This window comes from Anarhichas minor, unplaced genomic scaffold (assembly GCF_050575085.1).
Source record: "Anarhichas minor isolate MPS153535 unplaced genomic scaffold, ASM5057508v1 ptg000014l, whole genome shotgun sequence".
NCBI classification, from domain to species: domain Eukaryota; kingdom Metazoa; phylum Chordata; class Actinopteri; order Perciformes; family Anarhichadidae; genus Anarhichas; species Anarhichas minor.
In genome coordinates this window covers 7,276,277-7,294,411 of record NW_027466460.1, presented here as the reverse complement: position 1 = coordinate 7,294,411, position 18,135 = coordinate 7,276,277, and the positions used below count along the sequence as shown (strand labels likewise).

At 40.1% G+C, this 18,135-nt stretch overlaps 2 protein-coding genes and 1 non-coding gene across 3 annotated transcripts; all 3 read right to left on the bottom strand.

Annotated features, from left to right (window-relative positions):
* Positions 1-126: 126 nt before the first annotated feature.
* Positions 127-3,278, bottom strand: LOC142950088 (perilipin-2-like). The gene is made up of 6 exons (XM_076091988.1): positions 3,208-3,278; positions 2,561-2,787; positions 1,810-1,892; positions 1,441-1,690; positions 1,208-1,344; positions 127-477 (listed from the first exon to the last, which is right to left on the bottom strand). Exons 1-6 carry the CDS (start codon positions 3,276-3,278, stop codon positions 145-147), a joined length of 1,101 nt encoding a protein of 366 aa, XP_075948103.1. The 3' UTR covers positions 127-144.
* A 1,513-nt stretch (positions 3,279-4,791) lies between these two features.
* trnas-cga (transfer RNA serine (anticodon CGA)) lies at positions 4,792-4,873 on the bottom strand. The gene has a single exon. It is a non-coding gene; the product is annotated as a tRNA-Ser (tRNA).
* A 9,250-nt stretch (positions 4,874-14,123) lies between these two features.
* Positions 14,124-17,741, bottom strand: LOC142949991 (keratin, type I cytoskeletal 42-like). The gene is made up of 7 exons (XM_076091896.1): positions 17,346-17,741; positions 16,943-17,025; positions 16,518-16,674; positions 15,678-15,860; positions 15,437-15,562; positions 14,932-15,137; positions 14,124-14,250 (listed from the first exon to the last, which is right to left on the bottom strand). The coding sequence occupies exons 1-7, from the start codon at positions 17,739-17,741 to the stop codon at positions 14,124-14,126; spliced, it is 1,278 nt and encodes a 425-aa protein (XP_075948011.1).
* Between the last annotated feature and the right edge of the window lie 394 nt (positions 17,742-18,135).

Genomic DNA, 18,135 nt, shown 5'->3' with positions numbered 1-18,135 from the left:
CGGTTACAGGACACCTTGTCTGCCAGAACAGCTGCTAGTCTTAAAAGAACAAGAAGGAACACGTTTCTTCAATGTTCAACTTTAATAAGTGGTTGCACCTGTCTGGGAGCAACCGACTTTAGCACACATACCCAAATAGTTACATTATAAATCACAGATCACATCACACCCATTTTCAAACACAGGCGTCTTGGTTAGCCGCCTCATGTAGGAACACTTGGCTTGTGGGTGAACCTGGACCACGGCCTTCTGAGTCGAGCAGCTCTCTGCAGCATTGAGGAATCTTCGATCCTGATAAAACCTGTGGCGGTGGGGTTTAGGGCAGCTGAGGTTGTACATCTGGGAAATGAAGAAGCACACAGACACGAGCTGATGCTGCAAGAACTGAGGCAGCACCTGGGCACTCCAGGATAAGGTCAGCCAGCTGGTCTGAAGGTCCTGAACCCGACCTATAGACCTGGACAATTTCACCCTGACCTGTTGGGAAGAAAAGGTACTTATTTAACCATGCAAGCTAAAATGACAGTGGGTGCAACAGGCCTTTTTCAATAAAGACGTAGGAAAAGCACAGGTGTAAATTAAAGTAATGACACCTAAATTTCATTTAGCTGCTTTGATTTCAGGGTCCTGTATCGTGCGCGTTGGCTCACTGAAACAGAGCCAATAAGGTTATTAATAACACCTGTGCTGCTCCTGCTGTGAAAGAGACGTATGGCCAACTGATTCAAAACAAAAGCAGCCGAATTGAGTTGAAGTATTGAAAAAAAAAAAAGTCAACTTCCTTTATTTAATTACTGTCACCTTGAACTTCTGTAAAAGTTAAATTGCCTTAAGAAAAAACCTTAACAGCCATGTCATAAATATTTATGCATTAATAAGTTAGTATCTTTTGGAATGCATGCGCAGCCTCCTGTTAAAAGAATAGTGTGACATTTTGGAAAATGCGCTCATTTGCAGAGTTCAATAAACTCACCCAAAAGTCAAGTACTGCACAGAATTCACCATAAATTCACAATTTATTGGTTCCAACTCTTTGGTTTTGGTCATAAATTATGATAGTTTCCAACCTTTACTCTAACCGTGGGTAGCTTCATATTTAATAGATATTAAAAAAGGATTAATCCTCATCCAACTCTTGACAAGAAAGCAAATAAGCATATTTTCCAGATTGTGAAACCATTCCTTTTACACTGTACTCACAGCACACCTGAACAGACTGCATCTTGGAGCCGGCCATGTGGTACATCCTCCTACACAGCTTGGCGGCGAGTGAAACCAGTCGCACAGGGTATCGTCTCCCGAGTGTGGCAGCCTCAAAACCCTGGACCAAATGTGCTTCTTCCTCTAGAAAGTCAGCAAGAAGATAAAGTAAGGGTAAATTCTAAATGTGACTTCCAGCTGTTTCACATCAGTAACTCATACGTGACGCCATCAGTATACCTTTATCTTCCTCGGTGGCAGGAAGCCCTCGGTCCATCAGAGCCTCGGAGGCGATCAGAGCGGAGTCCAGCCCCACACTGGCCACAGCGATGGCTCTCTCCACAAGTGACTGGCCAGCCTGGTCATCAGCCAGCTGTATGCCGCCCATCACCCATGCGACCGTGTGCTCCACACGGTCCATAGTACCGTAAGCTGCGATGCTCACCACATCCTGGATCTCATGCATCTTGTTCTTGGCAGTGGCCACGATCTGGGTGAAACGGGCAAAACCAGGAAAAGACTGTTGTAGTTTCTTGTGCCTTTTTGAGGAGTGTGTGTGTGTGTGTGTGTGTGTATCATTGAGATTTGGAAGAAGGGAAAGAAAATGACCTGCTCCGTTGGTGTGTGAATTACTGGGAATGCACTCTCCAGCCAGTCAAGACTTCTACATGCAACGTCATTTGCAATGGAAACTAGAAATATTCAAGACAGTGAAGTCAATAAATCAAACAACATCTGCATCATCTTTTTTCTCCACACAGCAACCGAAAAAATGTATTTCCTACTATATACATTATTCCATTACATACACATATGATGTTAATTTATTATTAGTTTAGATTTTATTAATAGTTTTTGGAAAGCTTGTCCTGTGATAGATCCCCAATAAACCTTTTACGTAAACCTGAAACACGGACTCAATTGAAACAGTCAATCGACAGAAAGTAATCAACAATTTTGACGATGAAGTACTCGTTTAAAGGAAAGTTTCCAAATATTTTCTGGTTCAAACTTCTCAAATGGGAGAATTTGATGTGCTTTTGTATGATTCCAATTTATAATCCAATCCAAAGTTATTCAACATAGAATGTCTAAATTAAATATCTTTGGATTCTGAGCTGAACAAAACAAGAAACTTGGACATCAGCTTAGTCTCTGGGAACTTCTGTTGGTGTCTTTCGCAAATTTCTTACATTTTATAATTATTTAATTAACTGATTGATCAACGGTAAAAAAAAAAAAAAAAAAGTGTTAGTTGCAACCTTATTGTAAATTCCCTGACAGTTTCCTTCAATCTCAACCACAGTCACAAGCAGGCAGTCTAAACAAGTATTGCTGGCCCCAACAGTAGCCCACTTACTCTGAGGCTCCAGCTTAACAACCACAGGAGAAACTACGGCTGTCACGCTGCTCTCCAGCACTTCACACACAGACCTCAGACTCGGGTGGCTGCATTTAGTGTCAATGTACAAGACTGAAAGCGTGATGCAAGCCGAGCGAACCACGGGCAGCTTGGCCAGTCTGGCAGCTGCACTCTGCACCTTCTGCAAGAAAAGAAAACAGCACACACACAGTCCACATGCAGTCCTCGGGGGTTTACAGTGACGTAAATGATTTAATTGACAAATTGGGCATCAAAATGGAAGCCCTCGTTCCCATTAAGATGGGGACATCTAATTGAAACATAAGAACCTCTAGCTGTCCTGTAAGAAACTATTCAACACCACATTTAAACAGAATACATTTTTAAGAACTCCCTCTGTACTAAAACGAGAACGACTTGTTGGCAGGTGTTGATGCCGAGTGGATACAGGTAACGAGGGTTAATCTACCTCAATTGTACTCACCTGGTTGTTGTTCGTCGGCATGTTTCTTGATAGGAGGAGAAATGAGTTAATGTCTGAAATGTAACCTTCTTTGTAGACTTTATTGGTTAAAAGGGGTGTTCAAGAAATTACAACACTCACCCAAGAAAGTGCGGCTTCATTTGAGAAAACTGTTGCTCACATCGCCTGGTCGCGTACTGAACTAGCGCTCACCTGCTTAATGCTGAAGTACTTTGTCAGTTCTCGCGACATGTCAACGCAGCTGTGACGAGATGATACAACGCAAATATTTCAGTTTGCATCAGAGGCTACTCAGCTAATAAAATACGTTATTTATTGTTTTTATTCTAATCTAATCTTCATCATCATGAACAGTTGTATTTATTGGTTTATTTGATACGGGACAGTGCACATTAATAAAAACATTTCTGCAAATGTGCCAGAGTTAATTAGCCAAAAGGCTATTTTTCATGTGTAGTCCCAAGAGGCAGATGTTACAAAATAAACTTAAAAACAGAAGATAAGATTAAAGTTAAAAGGTTATACAATATTGACACTTTACAATGCATGCACAAACAATGAAAAAAGTGAGAATAAAACTCTTATGCATTGTCAAGTACAAACAAGACATGCAACACAGAGGCTCTCAAAGTCAACACACACAACGCAAATAAAATGAGGGATGACAATGTTAAAATAGAAACATGGACTAAAGACAATATTATGCTGTAGTTGTTTAGACACTAAAAAACATCCATGTCAGAGGCACAAAACATAAAAGCATGCAGAGTATGTGAAATACATAAATCAGTCAGACACAGCTAAACAACAATAAAAGACATGCATGCAGGTAGATGAGGGTCGACCGGCAATTTCAAGAAAGACAGACAGGTGACGACAGACAGATCGAGGGAAGTTCAACACAGACAGAGGTGCAGTTACATTCTAGTGCTGACAGAGCTGGGTACTAACTAACCATTTCTTTAATTGAGATTTAAATGAACTGTATGTTTGTAGCTCTCTAATGGTCACTGGGATGGAGTTCCATTGTAGTGCACCTTGTACTGAAAATGCAGACTGACTGAAAGCACTTTTCCTGAGCGGGATAATGCAACCCCCTCTTGCTGCTCCTCTTGTGAGCCAATATCCAGTTGTTCTTATGATAACAAATTGTTTTAGCGGAGGAGAGGTCAAGCCATGTATAATCTTGTACACGAGACAGACATTCACATATTTAATCATGTTCTCCCAACTATACAAGTTATATTTTTTTAGTACAGGGCAATGATGAGAAAGAACAGATTTTTTATCAAGGATTTTGAATGTTCGTTTATACAATGACTGTAGTGGTTTCAGAGTAGTGGCGCTAGCCTGTGACCAGGTTGTTAAACAGTAAGTGATATGGGAAACAACCATAGAAAGCATGTATGTCTTAGCTGCCTCTGTTGACATGTAGTTTACAACAGTTGACAACAGTTACATTGCACAGTTTCAGGGATGTTCAGGAGCTTTGACTCGATATCCAGTTTTTAGCATATTATTATAATTATCTTTGGACGAATTTAAAATAATGCACATTTAGCTGCACAGGTGTTGCACTGACTAAGATTACTTAATTAATTGGAAGTGTCATCGCCCTTTATTTGATAAATCACACCACGAGAGCTGGTTATTTATATTATCGGTGATGGCAACGTGTGTTTCCACCACAGGTATGGAGATCTACTTAAAGTGGGCACTATTGGCCTCATTAATCGAAGGCCAACGCTGTGAGTAGGATTTGAACCTCAACGGGGATACCCCATTGGATTTCGAATCCAACGCCTTAAACACTCTGCTATCACAGCTGATTGATGCTTGACAATATTAATTTAAATCTTTGAGCGAATACCGAAAAAACTGAGGTCAATCTGGCAGTTTTCTTAATCCTGAATGCTATGAACAAATCAAACACCACCTGATACCTGGAGCACACCACCGAGGTGAGCCGGCCGTTTTGTTCCAGACCTTTGAGAAGTGATCCACAACGGATGCTGATTCTGATGCAGAGAACATAAAATAATCTGGAGGCCTCAGTGGAACACAAGGGGTCAAATAAAATCCTCCTTTACGCATTGCTCCTGCTGCTGCCTGTCTGGGAACAGAGGCTTAGATGCAGACAGTGTGTCCACGATTGATATCTGACACTACTATGAGGACTGTCAGAGAGAGAAACCCACCCAGGTACAAGGACTAATAGAATGGTAGTAATGTGAAATAGGGGGTAATGGGTATGTGAAGTGACAAAGTCAGGGGCAGTCATGATCACAGTGCACGGTGGTTATGGTGCCAAAGGAAAAAATGTCATACCCTTTATGTTAAAGAACATGTTGCCCAATCATTGTAATACCACTCTATGTATGTAGGGGTAAAAACAAACACAAAAGGTTACCAGTGTAGTTAAATGTCGAGATGGCATTTGTTCAAGTGGGGGAGAGTGTGAGATAAATGGATTTTTGACTAACTAATTTTATATTGTAATGTGTGTTATAGTTAAAACGGCCAGCAGGTGTCGCCATCTCACCACTAGGGGGGTTGTCTGTGCATGGTATTCACACTTCCTTGTAAATTTTCTCAGAAGAACAGCAAGAGAAGAGTGTAACTAGAGAACAGGCACCCTCAATAAAACATTTGTTTAAACTGTATTCAAGGTGATATTTCGATTTTAAAGGCACACATGGTTTAGGTAAACTGTTACGCTTGTTAGCTAAGGCTAGTAAGATGTTTTAAGTCGTTGTTTGGTAGAAAACTGTTGATAGGGCCGTTATTAGCATTAGCCTAACAAGCTAACCCGTTGGTAAATGTGACCGCATGGTTATTGTGGTATTGTTGCTTAGTTTGGACATTACTAAAGTTTCTCAGAAGAAGAACAGCAAGAGAAGAGTGTAACGTAGAGCAGGGGTTCTTAACCTTTTTGACCTCGGGGCCCAACTTTTCAAGTACAAAGTGTCCCGGGGCCCATTCAAATATTAACACTATTAGTTTAACTAATTGATCTCACTCTTGGTTTGATTTGTATTCAATAACTACATTGTTACCTGTTCAACTCCACCCCTATTTTGGAGCAAAACCGCCTAAAATGACATACCCAAATTAAAATGGCTGTAGCTTCTGAACCACTGTGACTATATGCATCAAAAGTGTCAGAAGACCTGTAGGTCATATAGAAACAGAGCAGTGGGCCTTTGGAGTCAGTAAAAATTGAAGATTTGTGTTTAAAAAAAAAGTATCTTTCAGTATAAATAACTGTCTGTGGCTGTATCTGTACAGGTAAATGACAGTATAGGGCTGTAACTACACTATCAGTGAACAACTGCCTCAAATTTGAAGACGATTGGACAAAGTATGACGATTCTACAGTGTTTCTCCCATGAAGAGATCCAGGCGGAGCTCTAAAAGGATATTTGGAGACCCAAATGGACACATGGTAACCAAATGATATTCTGACACACTAAAGGTGTTTCTCCCTTTATATTTTGATATTATATTATTTTCCTTTTATTTTTAGCCTTTGCAAATTGCAAAAACTATATTTATATGGTCAAAGACGTTAGCCTTTGCAAATTGCAAAAACTATATTTATATGGTCAAAGACGTGGTATGTAAGTAGCGGACTTAATGTGCGTAATGGCTGGGTCTGAGCGCACGATCGAGTATGAGGGTAGCTCAGTTACGCAAGGTTATACGTTGGTTGACGGCTTACAAAAGACAAAGATAAGGTTTGTTATACGTTGGTTGACGGCTTACAAAAGACAAAGATAAGGTTTGTACTTTAAGTACTAGCGTTTTCTGAAGCTACTAGCTCCATGGTAACATCTGCTAGCACATTGTTGGGTCTGTAATGTGTCTTTTTCCGTCGAAATGCTGCAAGATCCGACTTGCAGCTGTTATGGCGACTTTGGACAGTGTGTGTTTGGGCTCCTTTTGTGAAAAATCCATGAGAAATGAAAGGCAATCGATGATTTCTTTGCAAAGATGAGGGTTTTGGGCATGCTGGGATACCAAACACGGCCATGTTTTGTGACGTAGTTTGCGCAAGCAAGCCGTAGAAACGGAACGGAAGGGGAGGGGATCGAGGACGCCGGTGTCCTCGCGGAGTTGAACAGGCAAAACCCTTGTCAAATAAATGAGATGATACAATGTGATGATCACAAATACATTTATTTATCATGTGTATGTAAACCTGCATACACAACAAGAAGCCCAACAGGCTTTCCCACGACCGTTGGATGTTTCGTCGCTAGGTGTCGCTTTATTTTTGAAGGCTTCAGTGCTTCGTTTGATAGCATTAGCCCACATTCCACACACTGAAAGTGTTAAGAAAGTCAGGATTGTACTTGCGCACACATTTAGACTTTTTTTGGGGGGGGGGGTATGGCCCCACTGTCGTCTTCATTTTTTCTACCACTACAGTGTAGTGGTTAAATCGTGTAATGTTTATAATTCATTAAATTATTTAACACTGCTGCCCTCTAGTGGTTAAATCGTGTAATGTTTATTACTCATTAAATTATTTAACACTGCTGCCCTCTAGTGGTTAAATCGTGTAATGTTTATTACTCATTAAATGATTTAACACTGCTGCCCTCTAGTGGTTAAATCGTGTAATGTTCATGATTCATTAAATGATTTAACACTGCTGCCCTCTAGTGGTTAAATCGTGTAATGTTGATGATTCATTAAATGATTTAACACTGCTGCCCTCTAGTGGTTAAATCGTGTAATGTTTATTACTCATTAAATGATTTAACACTGCTGCCCTCTAGTGGTTAAATCGTGTAATGTTCATGATTCATTAAATGATTTAACACTGCTGCCCTCTAGTGGTTAAATCGTGTAATGTTCATGATTCATTAAATGATTTAACACTGCTGCCCTCTAGTGGTTAAATCGTGTAATGTTCATGATTCATTAAATGATTTAACACTGCTGCCCTCTAGTGGTTAAATCGTGTAATGTTTATGATTCATTAAATGATGTAACACTGATGTAATTGTTACTGTAGTAGTAACAAGTAATTGTAGTTGTGGGTTGTTAATTGTTGTGTTATAAAGATATGACCATGACTAGGGTTCCCTCTCAATATATATAAGACAACTAGCGCTGACCGCTGTGCATTAGCAGCAAAGAATACATTTAGCTGCCTGTTGAAAGCAGACAGCAGTTGTTTTGGCTATGCACCGATATAATGGTGTGTGAAGAATTCATATCATACGGGAAATTAAAATCGGTATACTGCCCAGCTCTAGTCTTTATTATAGTTTGGACAATTTTGTACTAATATTTGATGGTCCGGATTAAAAAGCCCAACGGCCGTAGTTTGCCCATGCCTGGGCTAGCAGCAAGCTGAGTGTCTTCTTCTGCTTATTGTAGCTTGTTAAACAACTGACTGACGCATTACCGCCACCAGGTGGTGGGAAGCTATATTGTAACTGAGCGTCTCATGGAGAACAGTAATATCTCTGGTGTCTTCAATTGATAACCTATGCGGTCCCGCGGCCCTCGCGGCCCACAGGTGCAAAACTGAAAGTTTTTTGCGGCCCTCTAGGTGGCGTTCGCGGCCCCATCACTGACGTAGAGAACATGCACCCTCAATCAAACATTTGTTTAAACTGTATTCAATGTGTCTGCTGCTGTTCTTTGGTGCGCCCGTCATCATACACTGTCGGGAGGGTAACGTGTGTGGGTGTGTGGGTGTGTGTGTGTAGAGGGTGGATCAGGGTGATCGTAGAGATCACCAGAGATCGTTTAGACTTCAGAGCTCCGAGGAGCTGTCCACTCACCTCTCCTCGTTCTTCACTGAGGACCAAATCTACCTAGCTAGATCACTATCTGGGCAAGGAAATGGTGCAGAACCTCATGGTGCTCAGGTGAGACAAGCATCGTCCGATAAGGACGCTTCATTGCGTGCATTTCCTTATTGAATGGGATATCGTGAACATGTGTGGAGGAAGAAAGTCTCAACCCGTTGAAGATTGTTTATGCGTGTTGTCACGAACGGCAGTCTTTTCCCAAACATTACGGGTAAAGGTGGTGTTGATATTATTAATATTTACCCATAGTGTTAATACTTAGTATACTAAGTAAGTACTATAGTACTCCCTGTGTTATTTCTAGCCCATAGTATTATAATATAGTATAGGATACCTACAGTACGAGATATTGAGTTTTGGGGTCCACTCAAGTGAATTTGTAGGCTTTTGACAAAAAACGACTATAGTTAAACCCTAAAAGCTTAACAAGAAAATTAACATCCTTTATCTAAGCATTTAATTATTCTGATGAAGTTTGTACCATAATTCTTTAATTTAAAATATTCAGAAAACTAAATAATAAAATAATGTTGAGGTTCACAATAAAACACTGTTGCTGCAACGTTTGATCTTGAATCACCCAGAGAACCTGATATGTAGAGGGGAGAAAGGAGCACCTACATATAGTGACAAGTGTCGGTGACCAAGTAAAAAGTCACTTTACGCCAAAGAGTAAAATGTACAAGTGGTACTGCGTTCTGGAAAGTACCGGCCCACTTCAAGCTATATCAGTGATTCACATTTAGAAAGATAAGATATTAAAGTAGTTTACAACTGTCTGTTTATTATTTAATTACCAGGGAAAAATGTTTACTATTACAAATATTCATATGCCTGTTAGGGGTGATTGTCACCTGTTTGTTATTATTGTTTATTAGCCAATCAGCACCTTATTAACCAGCTCCTAAAATACAATTTGTAACATATTTGTAACTTTGTTTGCTTTATTGATCAGCTTCAGTGTTGTTTAAATCACAATTTAAAAAGATACCAGCACTTCTACATTACATTCACCAAAACACCAAAGATATGTATTTATACTGTATATATTCATTCAGAAAAGCCAATACAGTCAACTTAATTTAGATTATTTATTTGATTCCAGGTGAAAAACACACACGGATATGAAGGCAAATCAAAATCTTTTTTTTCTTCAAGTACATCTTAGTGATTATAACATACTAAACTAAGGTTTTGAATGCAGGACTTTTACTCGTCGTGGATTGTTTCATCAGTATGGTATTAGTACTTTTACTGCAGTGAAGGATCTGAATAATTTTTCGTCCACTAATTACTTGTCAGTGATTTTCAGTTTGGAAACTCACTTGGCAAACAGTTAATAAACAAACAGTGGTTAGGGTTAGGGGCTCTGGAGCCAAGGTTAGGAACCAGTGTTTGTAACTCATTACTTTTTATTACAATTCCACAATTGTGGCCTATATTCCTATTTGCCACATTGGATAAGCCAAACAAAATGTATGGGGGAGAAGTGTTTATACTGTTGTCAGCTAATCTCCAAAAGGTTGAATCAAACGGCTCCTGTCCAACAGCTTCAGTCAGAGTTACTATAGGCCAGACAACCTCTCGGCTCGTTGTGCATTCACATCCAGACTCTCAGGCTATACCAATGGCAGAGCTGGCACCGGCTTCTCCCCGATGACGTAATGCTGGGTGAGTGGCAGAGTCCATCCAGCAGATGGCATCATCCCCGCCTGCTGCCACACTGCCTCCGTCACGTGACGTCACCGAGGAGGTGACTGTACCGCGGTGATGTCAACTTCCCGTGGTGCAGAATTTTGTCATCATTTCGTGTCGTGACACAGTCGTGCCACAGCAGAGCAGATCGTTGCTGCAGACATCAGACTATAAATAAACCCAGAGTGGAGCCTGTAGGAGCACTGAAAGTCCCTGCTTTAATGTCTCTTTTCTTTGGACTTAGGATATGTTCAGCTTGAATGATACCTACTATTAATAAACAGATAACATGAATGTAAGGAAATATTAATGGCATAGGTAAATGCATGAGAGGTGTCTCATTTTAATGCACCTGAAGAGGTAGAACTACATGAAACTACACCAAATGTTTAACAACTTTCCCCACATCCATGTGTCTCCTCAGGGACAGACAGGGAAGGACAAATGTATGGACTTGAGTCAGACAAGCCCATGATAGCCATTTTAAAAGGCAAATCATTCAGCGAAACACATTGAAAGGCTGCAAATAAATAGTGACCGTATGACTCCGTGAGTAAAAAAAAAGAAAGACAGATTTATCTATCAGCACAAATTCCCCACATTCAGCCTTTTTTCTGTGTGCTGTCTCATTCTCTCAGGGGATTCTGAGAAAATACAAATTTATTTTACGCTGTGCAAAACAAGAATGTAGAAAATAAAAGAGAAGTAAGGATTGTTGATGTTGGTGCAGACTAGTTTTTGGCAAGAGAGCTCCCTGCTGGATATCACGAAGCCTTCTATCAGACTCTACATTTATTATGATCACCCCAATCTGGAAAGCATTTTTGACTAAAACTTTTGATCGAGGAGTATTGAGCAAAGTTAGTTTTTTGGGGAAATGGATCAAATTGCAGGTTAACAACATTCTCTGCAGAGAGAGGTTATGTGGATTTAATACATGTTTATGTTTTGAAGAAGTACAAAAAATTAATTCTGAGCATTTATGTCATAATTCTTCAATTTGGAAAAATGCAAGTCAAAGTAATGTTTAAATGATTTACCCAGTGGTTCAACCAGAGACTTTCTCAAATGTGCTGTTGGTGATAACATTCAATACAACATTTGCCACTTTAAGGCATGGTTGTCTTGGATTTGTCACCTAGTTAAGCTAATGTGAAATGGTTCTCTGCTGTCAGTGACTATTGGAACGAATCCCTACTATAATATTCAGTAATGATAGAAATATTTTCATTGGTTACGTTGCATTCTGATCGGGAAGTACTGCTACTGTATAAAGAAGACATTCCCACAGAAAAAGGTGCACGTCTCCGTATCCAAGACTTAATCGAAGATAATTTACTGACACCTAGTGGACAGTTTAAAACACTGCATGTACAGGGAGCTCACACAAACCTCCCCCTTGCTACTATATGGTCAGTGAAAGCCAGACTGTGTAACTTTTACGTTTATTCAACAGTAGCCATTGTGGTCTCAAGTGAAAATTACGGAATCATGCTAAATGCTTAAAAATAGTGCAATATCAGCAAAACAGGAGAGGTCATAAAGTCTGCACACTGGTTCAGTGATGTCTGTTACCATGGATGTGTTACTGAACGGGCCAATCAGGCTCAGGCCCAGGGGCCTTAACCTACAAAATGACACTCAGAGAGTCATGGACCAACCAGGTAGATACTCAACATTACCACACATGAAACATGGAACGATTACAAAGAGCATGGAAGCTGGAAGTAACAGTGCTGAGGGGGCTGCAGTACCTCCTACTGACAGAAGGCTGTATCTGCAAGGCAAAACGATTACTAAACAAATCTAAATCTGAAATAACCTTTTTCTCTCATTTCTTCCCTTCTGTCAGTTTAATCTTGAATCTATAATAGCCTCTAAAACTATGTACTATTTATTCTAAATTCTATACTTGCAGTTTATTTAATCTATAGAGTAGTGTCACCTTTCATTACCAAAGTGACAAGTAGCAACATAGTCAAGGGAAGAGTGAGAGGATCATAGAGATGCACTTCTTACTGTAGTTTTTCTATAATATTCCTATGAATATGCTTCTATTGAGCCATCCCTCCTGTTGAGATTTGACAAATCATCGACTGATACTATTTATATAATGTTTGTGGTAAATTTCAAAATGTATTTGTTTGTGAATTCAAGTAGAAATAGAGCGCTCTATAGATCTTTGAATAGCTCTCGTCTCAATCATTCTAAAACTGGGGTGAGATGTTGTTGGCCATTCAAATTAATACAAAAAACATGAATGTTGCGCAGGATTTAATATGACGTCATTATATAGACTTTCTCTGAGCACCCACAACTCTAACCAACTTCCAACATCCCTGACAAAGAGACAAAAAAAGACTACAAAGAGACCAAAACAACTACAAAGATGCGCAAACCAGCTGCAAAGAAACAAAAAACAATCAGAAAGAGACTCACAACAACTTTGAAGTGGGGCAACACAACCTCAACGCCACACATAACCACAAAAAGACACAAAGCAACTACGGAGACTCAATATGACTAAAGATACACAAAACAACTACAAAAAGAGGCTTAACAACTATAAATGCTGTGTCTTGTCCTATTTAGAAGAGTTGGTGGGGCCTTTAGCATGCATCTAGCATCTAGCTTAAGTTTGCTAACATTAGCTAACATTTAGCAACCAAAAGCTTTTGGTCATACCAGACCAAGTAATGGACTGTGGGCAAATTATTTAGGCTGGAAGGGTGAAGAATTAGTAAAACAGATCTTAATGGTTGAAGTAACTCTCACTTCGGGCTTTTATAAATATTTACACAGAGCATGAAGGCAGAAGTTTATTCTCTGCAGAAAAAAAATGTATTTCACAACAAGTTATATACAAGTTGGATGGTAAGTGTGGTCCTTATTTATAGAAACACTTCACATCACTTGAGACTGGTAATCATCTTGAAAAATGGTCTTATTTCTTTATGATAATTGTACTTGGATAACATTTAATTTGATAACAATATTCCCCATAACATAAAATGCACAAATATTTCCCATAAGCTTTCACACTGACACAGATGTCCTCCAGGAAAAAAATTAAAAATATAAATTAGGACATTATGTTTCTTTTATCTCTCCATGTAGCCATTCAATCCAATGGCCAGAGAAGCAATGGTTTCCATTTTGCAGAAGTGCATTTCCTTTCAGGGGTCACCTAATGTCACCTAATGTGTAGCTACATTTGGTATTTCAGAAGGCAGGTTAGATGACAGTCAGTAAAGTTGTTGTCAGTGGGATTTTAATAAATGTTATGAAATAATACTAAGAAAGCACAGTTAATAATCAGGTTAATAATCAACACATATACAATCTTCTTATATATTTTAAAACAATTTATTGGTTTTGCCATCTTTTTTCATGGTAATACATCAGAATAAATATTTCTGATAATAAATCTAAATCTTAACTCTGCACAGATATTTGGAAAGAGAAAAATATTATATATTTATTTTTTTCAGTAGACGTGGGTGGAACATTTGCTGGGTGTCAGAGACAGGAAAACAGCTTTTATTCTAACTTATTCTTCCGTGCGGGACACCACTTTTCCATCAACAATCTCCTCAGTCACAATCTTCGTCCTCTGGGTAAAGACTGATTTAGCTGCAGAGCAAATCAAAACAAAGTTAAATCTGTAGCATATTTTACTTTTTACAAACAAAGACCGAAAAATAAAGTGTTGATGTAAACTTATGTTTGACTTCCACTACTACAGATCTCCTAGAAGACATAAAATAATTTACAATTAATACAATGTGATAATATGATTGTTAAAAAAATTCTGGGAATTAATCATATTCCCTTTTTAATCGTAAGTTAGATGAGAAGACAGACACCTCCTCACATCCATATGCTAAATATGAAGCTACAGCCGGCAGCCAGTTAGCTTGGTATATATTTTTCGAAAATACAACATAGGTCTCGTCATTTTTAAAACATACGAATAAAGAAATGTTATACACTTAGAACATTAAATCTTGTTTGTTTATAGTAAGGTCATTAGTGAGCTTTAAATGTGTTGTTAGACGAATATTGTCACCTTTGTACAGAGCCAGGCTAGCCAGTGTCAATGCTAAGCTAGGCTAGTTGGCTCCTGGTTGTAGCTTCACATTTACCATACAAACATAAAAGAGTGGTATCAATCTTAGTCAATGCAAAAGCGAATAAAAGTATTTAACATTTCATTCTATATGAGAACTACAGATCCATGTAAGTTACTTTCCCCACACATTGTACCTGCCTGTCTTATTCAAGTCCAGCTACAGAGAAATCATACTTCAAGTAGATTGACTTTTTGTGACAAACATCTCAATAAAGAATTCCATTACTCCTCTCCATCCAGCAGTCTTCTGTACTCGGCGATCTCCAGCTCCAGCCTGGTCTTGATACCAAACAGCACCTTGTAGTCAGCGGCCTGCCTCTCGATGTCCATCCTCATATTTTTCAGCTCTTCCTCTAGGGTGTTGATCCTGGTCTGCAGCTGGCCCAACTCCAGACCATAGCGGGACTCTGTATCTCTCTCCAAGGCAGATTTCTGCACGGTAGAAAAGATATCAGTTTATTGAGCCCTAATTACTTGTTTTTTTTAACTCTTTCCACTCAGATGTAAAACAAAACAAAAAAAGCAGAGTGAGAAAGCCATTTTAAACGGTGAGTGACAAGTTTACAGACTTACTGATTATGTATAGTGTGTTGTGTCAAACATGTTGTAAGATATGTTACTATGATATGTTGCGCAGATCAGAAATGAAAGACTTGAGCAACGCAACAGATTAGAAAGATGTATGTTGTGTTGGGGTGAAAAATGATGTGTGCATGTGAGATCTGAATTACCAGGCTGAGCTGGGACTGCAGCTCAATCTGCAGGGACTGCAGGGTCCTCTTGAGCTCGTTGATCTCACTTTGGGAGGTCCGGAGGGTCTCTGTGCTGGATGCCACCTGCTTGTTCACTTCGTCAAACTGGAAGACGTGAAATTGGACATGAAAATTGTCAAAAACGCTATTCAGGCTACTATACAGTATATTCGTGCACGAGATAAGATGATGTGAACATGATTTGTCTCGTTCCCCTCACCTTGACCTCGTACCACGTCTTCATTTCGCTGCGGTTCTTTTCAGAGAAGCCCTCACACTTAGCTCTCATCCGTTCCATGGTGGTGGCCAAGTCCTTCTGAGGCTTGGCGTCCGCCTGAGGCTTGGCCTCCACCTCCTCGTTGACAGAGCTGGAATTAACTTGGCCACGCATGTCTGCCATCTCCTACAGGCGGCACAACAGAGTCAAAGGTCAAAGATAAAACCCACATGAAGCGTTAGCAAACTTAAAATGGATAAATATTTTGTCATTTACATTCCTAAGTCAGTTCACTGACTTTGTTTCTCATTTTTACTTGCACTGCTCTTTCACTTCATTTTAGAATTCACCGTTCTGAACTTGTTCACTTTAATTAACGTACTGATACAAAATGTCTCTATATGAAGCCTTGTTTGATGTTTTTATGTATCTCTCACGTTGATGATCATTTAGAAGAGCTTTTTTTGGCATCTATAAATCAGACTAACATCTGACATGTCTTGTTATCAGTCATTGTTTTTTTACTTTGCAGTACAGTACACAACCTGAAGGCACAGCAGCCAATCCAAACAAGTTTTACACTACCGGTTGTTTATACAAGTGAAAGATAACATTGGGAGGCGTTTGGCAAATAGTTGACTAAATGTGAAAAACTATTTTAATATTGCATTTGCTGGAACTGTACCTGTAAGACTTTCCAAAAACCTTGAGAGATCACTCATATTTCCTTCTGATATATAAACTACTCTGAAAAAGATTCATGTTTTGTTATCTATTGCAGACGATAAGTCACTTGGGCTCACTGACATGGTGTGATGCTATTCCTAACAGTACTAGTCTCACCTCTTCATGATTCTTCTTCAGGTAGACCAGCTCCTCCTTCAGGCCCTCCACCTGCATCTCCAGGTCAGACCGGGCCGCGGTCCGTTCATCCAGAACCTTGCGCAGCCCGGCGATGTCCGCCTCCAGCGACATGCGCAGTGCCATCTCATTCTCAAGCCTGTCAAGAAAAAGGCACGGAGATTCGTGTTGGTGTTACTAACAACAAAAAAGACAAGGTGGATCTCCACCAAAACCAGTTACACCGGTTTAATCACTCTGCTCACCGTTAAACCCCCGTGACAAAACGTCAACAAAGCCTGGAACTACTGAACAAATGCAATGTCGAGTTAAAATGCTGCAGGCTATTGTAACTGTAAAGTCCCAGGTGTCTGCCATTATAAACCATAATAAGGCTAATTAGGTGCCGATTACTTCTTTTCACTCACTTGATTCGGAAATCCTCTGTTGCCAGTCTGGCATTGTCGATCTGCAGCATCAGCCTGGCAGTGTCCTGTATGGCAACACTGATCTGAAAAACAAATAGCAGTAGTCTCTTAACCACATGTAAAACAACCAAAAGGGCATGTTATGTAAAACAACCAAAGGGCATGTTATTATCTAGAATTTCGGCTGGCGGGTTTCTTTTTTGATCAGCAAAATGGTTTTCTGTACACCTGACTTGCATTACACTGTAATTGCTTTGAATCTATGGCATCTTATAATGATCTCTTTTACAACAATGGCTGGAGGTAAGTTTAGAAACGGGGAAAATCACTTATTATAATTATGTTTAGGTTATTGTTTAACTGTTTTACAGCAGTAGGGAAACGCTTACAGGGGAAAGTTTACCTTTCTGCGCAGGTCTTCGATGACTGGCACATACTTGCTATAGTCCCTGGCGGTGGGCCTATGCTTATTGGTCCACTCCCGGATTTGAATCTCCAGCTTCGAATTGGCCGACTCCAGGGAGCGCACCTTTTCCAGGTAGGTGGCCAGGCGGTCGTTGAGATTCTGCATGGTCCCTTTGTTGCTGCCCGAAACGGAGAAATTGTTCCCGCCACCATCTCCGCCTCCGAGCGCCCCTGCCATGTTAAAGCCAGAGCCAAGGCCGTTGGAGGCGTACGACACCTGGACGTTGCGGCCACCTGCACCACCGTAGACGCTCGTTCCCCGCCGGGAGCCTGTCATCCTGGGCGCAGAGGACAGGGGAAAGCCGGAATACCCAGAGCTGTACATGGTGGACATGGTGACTTCTGTTCTTCTGACCGTTCAGTTAACCCTGTCAAACCCAAAGAGTGGTGCGGAGGAGATGGAGCTTAGGCGGCCCGGAGGAGGCTTTTTATAGCCTTCTCCCCGGAGGTAGGAGCGGCCGAACAGGTAGGAGGAAAGATGCTGCTTACCAAGGGCGTAGGTTTGGTCTCAGCATGGGTAGGCTATAAATGCTAAAAGTACAATTAGTAAGTTAAGTTTGGGGTCAGTTTTTGTTTTTTGGCTGAGGTAAATTAGCCATAGACTGCCCATAAAAGCCTGATTTATCTAGTTTAATTACAGGTGACAGTTTAATTCCTCACACCTATGTGCCCTGACAGCCGTTATGCATTCTGAATGACAACCCACCACGCCCTGTGTGGTCACACCT